An 8,248-nucleotide genomic window follows, 5' to 3' on the forward strand; every position below is an offset into this window, starting at 1 on the left:
GGGGGGGGCGGGAGAGGAAGACTCAGCGAGCGAGCCGAGCCAGCCAGTCGGGCTGAAAAGAAAGAGGCGGGGCCTAAGGCCGCGACTCCGGCTTGTCAATCAAAGGCGGGGAGTTCCACCAAGTCGCCCGCAATCTTGCGCGGACCTGACCCGCAGTCCATCCCAGATCAATAGGCAAAGGAGGGAAGGCGGCGAGAGGGAGCTTTTGGCGCGGCGGGCGCCGGTGGGAAAAGCGAGAGAAGGAGAAAGAAGAGGAGGAGGAGGAGGAGGAGGAGGAAGAGGAGGAGGAAGAAGGAGAAGAAAAAGAGGGGAAGGCAGCAGCAGAAACCCCCACCCCACCCCACCCCAGACCTTGCTGGTCTCTCCCCCCACCCTCTCCCCTTCCCACCCCCTTCATCCCCCCCTCCCTCCCAGCCCGGCCTCGCCAATGTCGGGCAGACTTTCTGCGCGGCGCCGCTAAAAGCGCGCAGCGGGGCGAGCGGCGAAGCTGTCCGGCCGCAACTTTCTCGCCTCTCTCCGCGCTTCTCCTCGGCGCCTCCTTTCCTCCTCCTCCTCCTCCTCCTCCTCCCCTCTCTCTCCTTCCCCCCCCTTCTCCCCCTTCCTCCCCCCCCAGCCCCCCCACCCCTCCCCGCCATGGCATTTTCCCAGTTGGGCTACCAGTACATCCGCCCTCTCTACCCGACGGACGGCCAAGGGAGCAGCGGCGGCGGCGGCGGCGGCGGCGGCAGCTCCCGCCCCGGGACCGAGCTCAGCCCGGCCGGCTCGCTCTGCGGCGTCTTATCGTCCATGTACGGCGCGCCTTACGCGGCAGCCGCGGCCGCTCAGGGCTACGGGGCCTTCCTGCCTTACGCGGCCGAGCTTCCCATCTTCCCGCAGCTGGTAAGGAAACTTACGCGCCGCCTCTTCCCTCCCGAACTCTTCCCCCGAACCCCGACCTTTTTTCCCCCTCCCCACCTTCCCTTTGCAACTTGCAAAGGCCGGGACCCCGAGACTTCAAGCCGGGCAAGGCTGGAAAGCTTTGCGCGGGGACCCGATTCCCCTTTGCTCCGCCGCCGCCGCCAGACAAGCCAGCCGCTGGAGAGAATTTGCCTTTTTTCCCCCCACTCCTCTCTCTCTCCCTCTTTTTTTAGTGCAAAAAGAAAAAAAGCCCCAGTCTCTCTCTCTCTCTTTTTTTTCTTTCCCTCTTCTCGGCTTTTTTTTTTAAAAAAAAATAGCAGCCGGGGGATCTTCAAGCAGATAGTTGTTGCTGGGGCTTTATTTTTTATTTTAAAAGTCCTTCCCAGGCGGGGAATCTTTCTGCGCTTCTTCGACTTCTCTGAGCAGGGGGAGGGGGGGAGCAGATTGGGGAGGGGGTGTCCTAGGAAGAAGGGGAAGACCCACCTTCGGGCGCTCCCCGGAAAAGTTCGGCTGCTTTCCCGCTCAAGCAGCCGGCAAGGAAAAAGGCCCGGAGGGGTCGGGTGTCCGGGTTTTTCAATCCCTTCTTAACTACCAGGCAAAAGGCTTGGCCGTTGAAGAGTTTGGCCAAACTTTTTAACATCCCGGATTTATTACCTTCAAATATCAACGAATAAATGGCATATTTTATTTTATTTTATTTTTTTAAAAAAATAATAATAGGAAGAGCCCCCTTTAGGAACGCGAAAGGAAATAACATTAAAGAGGAGAAGAGCGGGTGAATTTGATTTCCCCCCCCCCAACAGAACGTGGGGAAGAAAAGTTGGAGAGCGGCTTGTTTTATTTGCTCAAAATGCTTTTCAAAGGCTCGAAAGAAAGAAGGGGGGGGGGGGAGAAGAGAGATTTAGCGGCCTAGGACGGCTCTGCAGAAAGAAAAATCCGATCACCTATGTGCCATCGCCCTTAGTTACACATCTACAGGAAGCAGACAGAAGGTGCAGATCTGGAGGTTTTGATTGACAGCTCCTAGCATTGTTGGGCAGCTTTAATAGAATTTATCCCCGGGCCCCTCCAATATGCAAAAGAGGGGAAGGGGTTTTTTTCCCCCAAAAGAAAGCAGCATACTTAGACTTCTGACAGATTCAGACTGTGTGATCCCCCTTTTATTCCTGCAGAAATTGAAAACAGCTTTTTAAAATAATAATAATAATTTCTAACCTTCCCAGGGCTGCTTTCTCCTTTTTAAATTCATATCCTGGTGCACGGAGGGTTTTCACCCTCATTTTTTCCAGTCCAGGCTCCCCACCCCCCACCCTACTTTTTCTGCAGAGAAAAACCAAGCCTACTTTTTTCTTTTCTTTTTTTAGAAAATAGTGTCTTTCCACCAGGAAAAGAATGTAAAATGAGAAAAAGACCTCACGAGTTTCAGGGGGGGGGAAAACCCTTTTGAAAGGTCTGGGGGGGGTAAGGGGGCGATTTAAGATTGGGAAGCTTTTTTTTAAAAAATTCCCTCTCTCCCTCCAGCCAAACCTATCCCACCTGGAGACCCATACCTATGACAGAATCTCTTTATCCCTGAGGATTCCCTGGTAAAAAGCGTCTTTCGTATTAACCCACTTGGCCTCCGTCCGCGACAGGATCCTGCTGACTCTTTTTGTGTTATTGGCTAAAGTTATCGGCCATCATTTTAGGCTTTGGGTGTTTTTTTTTCCTTTTGCAGGGAGGGGATTAGATGCCTTGCGAAGCCAGCCCCCTCCCTGCTTTAGTTTACTGCTGGATGCATTAAACCAACTGGGGGGGGGATGGCTGACTCCAAGAAGTCGGTCAAATCTGGGGGTTATGGGAAGGCAGCCCCAAATTCCACTGCAGTTACTTTCAGATAAGTGACTTTGTCGTGTCCAAAAGCACCAAAGATACTTCCCCACCCCCCACCCCTCCGGAGGCAAATGGACTTTCTTGGGGGGGTTTTTTGTTTGTTTGTCTTTGAAGACGTTTCGCTTCTCATCCCAGCAGCTTCTTCAGCTCTGACCGGATGGTGAGGAAGGGAAGGATTTATACTCCTGGCAGACCGCTGGTCATTTGCATCCTTTTTAGAGGATCATTGAGGCCCCTTGGAAGTTTATCTGTGTCCTCAGGGTCACCTGAGCGCGGTGCAAATGGACGTTCAGCCCTTCCCAACTTGCCCCACCGGGCTTTCTTCTTCTTTTTTTTTTCTTTTTTTTCTTTGAAGACGTTTCGCTTCTCACATCCGAGCAGCTTCTTCAGCTCCACCATCCAGTCAGAGCTGAAGAAGCCTCTCGGGATGAGAAGCGAAACGCCTTCAAAGAAAAGCAAGAAAGTCCAGCGGGGAATGGAAGAAAGTTCAGTTGCCTCGTTGAAACAAAAAAAACCATCTTTCGGACAACTCTCGTATGGCTGTTGGATTCTCCATAGACCTTCAGTGTTTGGGGGGGGGGTTTCTTTTTCTTTTCAAGCAAGTGGCGGAGGGGGGGGGTTCCCCATTCCTGCTTCTAACCCCCTCTCTCCCTCTCTCCCTGCCGTGGCTCCAAGGGCACCCAGTATGAGCTGAAGGACAGTCCCGGCGTCCAAGGGCCGGCCTTCCCGCCCCCTCACCCGGCTTTCTACCCCTACGGCCAGTACCAGTTCGGCGACCCCTCCCGGCCGAAAAACGCCACCCGCGAGAGCACCAGCACGCTGAAGGCCTGGCTGAGCGAGCACCGCAAGAACCCCTACCCGACCAAGGGCGAGAAGATCATGCTGGCCATCATCACCAAGATGACCCTCACCCAGGTCTCCACCTGGTTCGCCAACGCCCGGCGCCGCCTCAAGAAGGAGAACAAGATGACCTGGGCGCCCCGCAGCCGCAGCGAGGACGAGGAAGGCACGGCCGACGGCAGCGAGGACGGCGAGACGGACAAGCGCGACCCGGACGACGAAGAGATCGACCTGGAGAACAGCGACGCCGAGCCTTTCGAGGGCGCCGCCGCCGCCGCTGCTGCCCGGGACGGAGCTGGAGGCCAAGCCGGGCAGCTGCTCCTGCACGTCGGAGAGGACGAGCGGGCGGACCAGGAGGGCGGCCAGCCGACGGCGGGGGCTCTGCGCCTTCCTTCTTCCCCCCTGGAGCCCCACGGGGGCAGCGACACGTCGGAAGACGAAGAGGAGGAGGAGGAGGAGGAGGAAGAGGCGGAGAGTTCCGACGGCTTCGAGGAGCTGGCTCAGCAGCGCTTCCTGAAGGCGGTGGAAGCGCGGCGGCGCGCCTCGACGGGACCCCCGGGCTCCCCGCCGCCTCTCCGCAGCCCCAGCCCGGTTCAGCAGCCCGTCCAGGCGCCCAAGCCCAAGATCTGGTCCTTGGCAGAGACGGCCACCAGCCCGGATAACCCCTCGCGCAAATCGCCCCCTGGCGGAGGAGGAGCAGGAGGAGGAGGAGGGGGGTCCCCCCCGGCTGGCCCCCCGTGCCTTCCTCTGGGCCCGAACCCGCAGCCCGCCCCGGGCGCCGCCGCCGCACACAGACTGGTCTCCGCCTGCCCGCTGGGCAAGTTCGCCGGCTGGTCAGGCCGGCCCTTCTCGGCCGCCCCCCCGCACGCCTCCCACCCGCTGACCTTGCTGAACACTCCCCATCTCTTGGGACTGGCGGGGGGCAACGCCAACACGGGGCCCGCGGCGGCGGCGGCGCTGGCGGCTTTTTCCAGACAGGCGGACCAGGCGCCGAGCGCGGAAGCCTCCGGAACAGGTAACCACTGGATGGGTTGGGGGGGGGGATTGGCAAGCCGCCGGATGGGAGGGGGGGAACAAGCTGAAAAGATGCTTTGTTGGGGCAGAGCGGTTGGGGGGGGGGGTGGAGATCCTCTTGGGTCTCTGCGGGCAAGCCAACCTTTCGTCCTTTTCCTCTCAGCCGGATCGAAGTAGATTTGGGGGTCGGAGGAAGTTGCGGGCGGGGGGGGGCCTAGAAGATGGGACGTTGGACTTAATGCCCGGTTTAATAGCCCGCGGAGGGCTTTTTGGAGGGGGCAAACGCGTTTGAACTCGGGGTTCTCGGCGGCTGCGCTCCCACGACCTGCTGAGCCCCCCCCCCCAAACAGTTATTCCTCCCTTATCTTAGCTTGATGTGCGGATCCAGGTCTGGGCTGGCTGGGGGGGGGGGTTTCTGTCGGTCGGACAAGACTGGAGAATTTGTGAAGAAGAGCCAGGAACCTCAGTTGGGGTCAGGGCGGGCAAGTGGGTCGTGCGAAGCCAACCAGCCAGGACTTCAGTTAAGGGGCGAATCGGTGAACGTAATTCAGTACCCAGAAATTGAGGTGTGAAAGAGCAAAAGGTATCCCCAATAAACGTGTTAACGGGTTAAAAAAAAACGGGGAGTGCGGAAAATTGCAGAAGATGGTTTGAAGAAGAGGAAAGGAAGAGCTCGGGGATTTGAAACCCCGCGGCAGCTACTGAACGTGTGAGTGAGAGAGAGAGAGACAGAGAGAGAGAATACGAATAAACCTATTTCTGATTTTTCTTCTGGGATGGGGGGGGGGTGGGGTTGAAAACCCCGAGAAGAATCTTTGCGGGTGAAACTCTCCTAAAAGCAGATTAGCTCATTCGCCTCCCTAAAGTATGAGAAAAGGGAACCCCTGAGGTTTCCTTAGAGCCAGCTTCTAGTCTGTTGCAGAAGTTTTCCCGCGAGTGGGAGAGAATCCTTTGGGTTTCCCGCAGCAATTAAAGCGAAACGGGATTGAAGAAGCCCCCAGCCAGTTCCCAAACGGGGGTGGGAAGCAGAGGCGGGCTGCTGTACTCAAAAAGCAATTTTTCCCTTGCTGATGACGGTTTGCAGAGCCCAACCGTTCCTTCCGCACACACACACACCCTCCGTGGATTCAGCAAACCTTTTTGCTTATTATGCCTTCTCTGTTCTGCACCTGAAAGGGGTCTGTATTGGTTTTCGTCCACGTCACACGGTGGTTTGGGAGGTCTAGGGGCTCCTGAAGCCTTCACTCCCTTCCTCACTACTTACTCAGGAGTAAGGCCTTGAAGTGGGAAGAAGGAGGTAGGAGCTCAGGGAATGCAGAGGAGGAAGAAAGTGGAAAAGACTTGGGAACTGTGGAGCAGATGTTATTGTGATGGTGGCTGTTGCCTTGATTGGTTTGGCCAACGCGCCACCGAATTAAGTTCTGAAGGAGGAGAGGAATTTCAGAGACCGATCAGAAGAACATCCAAGGTGCTTTGCAACCAGACAACAACAAAAAAAGGTTTTCTCTCTTTTTTGTTTTGCTTTCGTTTGTTTTAGATCGATCTAGTGCCTTGGATGTAGAGAAAAAGTTAATAAAGACCGCTTTCCAGCCAGTTCAGAGGCGGTAAGACCTCATCTATTCCTAGATTAGCTGATGTATGAAAAGGGAAAGTTAATGGGTGTGTGTGGAGGGGAGAGGGGAGGGGGAAGCACTGGCTTAGAAGTCGGTTTTATTTGGAATTGAATTGGTCATTTCACCAAAGTAAACCTCCCTGAAGCCCTGTTGCAAGTTACTTCCAAGCAAATTGATGAAAGTTGAATCAAGATTATATTAGGGATTAGGGAATGATTGATAAAGGGGCACTTTGTCCTCCTCACCAAGTTGAGTACTTTAGTTTGTATTTTGTGGTTTTTAAGTATAATTACTGTCAAATAATTTTGACAGTCTCCTGTCTCCTGAGCTATTAAAAAAAAAGCTCTACTGGGGAGATATAGAGTTGTTTCAGACCAACAGTTGTCTCTCACTGTGTGAATATGTCTGTATGGCCTGGGTTTTATTTCCCTTGTTGTTAGAATACACTGCAAGATGAAGCTCTCCATTAAACACCCCCCCCTTCGTAATGCAGTTCAAAATGGGTTGTATTTAAATAGTGGTTTGATAGATAAAGATTTGGCACTGGGTTATAAAGTATGTGGGTAGAGAAAGAAGCTATTAGACTACTAGATTATAATTAACCACTCAAACCATAAATATAAATTAGCAGGAGTAAGGAAACCAAAGTCTAAAAGTCTAAAAACGAAAACATTTTGGCTCCTGCCCTTTTTCTAAGCTCCCAAATATGTGTTTATTTTTTATTTTATTTTTTTTACTTCTGTGTCTACGTACGTACAATATACGCACAAATACAAGAGAATTCAGCATGTTTTAGCTCACTGAAATCAGAAAACTGAATTGGGAGGTATTTTTCATGGATCTCTTGAAAACAGAAAGGAGAAATGCAGGTATACACAGAGAATAATGGAAAAAGTGGGAAGTCAAAAGGCGGCTTGCAAATTGTGTGGCATTCTGCATTTTTTGTAATTAAAATAATTTTAAAATGAAGGATTTGGTCCAGAATACATTGGGCCCCCTGTAAAAGTGCAGAAGGCCTATTAATCTGGTACTGCGGAATTAATTAAAAGCATTCCAACACCTTAAAGGCTGGACCCTGGTTTTATTTTTATGACTCAAGGGCCAAGGGAGATCTCACTCTTCCCCTTCCACAATAAATTTAAATTAAAAAAAAATAACTCTGTGTATCTCAGGAAACCTTGATTAGCATTTCGCATATTGGTTTAAGCTCAAACCACGAGCAAATATTGCTATTTAACCAACACCTACAGACCCAAATCTGAATTTTTCTGTATCCCCTTTTCTTCTAGGCCTCAGAACCAACTCGATGCTGCTATGGTTCTATCGGCGTTGTCATCATCATAGTTAATTTTTTTTAATTATTGTTCCAATGGTTGTAAAATAAAATTATCTGTATAGTTACAGCTTGTACGCATGTCTGTGTATTAAATGAAACAAAGGAGTGTGTTTGTGTGTGAGAGAGAAAGAAGGGGGGGGCAGGAATCTGTTCAATCATCTGGATTAGCTGAATTCGTGAAGTTTTTTTTTTTTTTTGGTGAAACCTGGTGAGGAATTAAAGACCTTCGTGTTTTTGTTTTGCTTTGCTTTGTTTTTGTATATAGAGTAAAAAAAACGCGCGCCTCAGCGTGCACACACACGCGCAAATGTACATAACTGCGAACAAAACTGTACAAGAAAAGTATATATTTTTGGCTAATAAACTGTTGCCACTGTGACTACGCTTTTTCTGATACCAGCTGGAACTGGAATTTGCTTTTATTTTGATGGGGGAGGAAAGCTCCATTCACTTGGAGAAGACCTGCCGTGCTATTCTCAGAGAAATATCCGTCACGGCTTTGTGGGAAAGAAAGGAGAGAGACAGAGAGACAGAGAGAGAGAGACAGAGAGAGAGACAGAGAGAGAGAGACAGACAGAGAGAGAGAGAGAGAGAGAGAGAGAGAGAGAGAGCGCTGGGGGGGCGTCTTTCTTGTAATTTGGGGCAGGCGTTTCAGAATTGGGGATCCCTTGCCTTT

General features: G+C 52.1%; 1 protein-coding gene across 1 annotated transcript; it reads left to right on the forward strand.

Moving 5' to 3' along the window:
* Positions 1 to 622: 622 nt before the first annotated feature.
* Positions 623 to 8,098, forward strand: IRX3 (iroquois homeobox 3). Its single transcript, XM_081336187.1, has 4 exons — positions 623 to 879; positions 3,445 to 4,624; positions 6,161 to 6,227; positions 7,526 to 8,098. Exons 1-4 carry the CDS (start codon positions 634 to 636, stop codon positions 7,578 to 7,580), a joined length of 1,548 nt encoding a protein of 515 aa, XP_081192313.1. The 5' UTR covers positions 623 to 633; the 3' UTR covers positions 7,581 to 8,098.
* Positions 8,099 to 8,248: the final 150 nt, after the last annotated feature.

The sequence above is a fragment of the Vipera berus genome (genome assembly GCF_964194415.1).
Source record: "Vipera berus genome assembly, chromosome: 10".
Lineage (NCBI taxonomy): Eukaryota > Metazoa > Chordata > Lepidosauria > Squamata > Viperidae > Vipera > Vipera berus.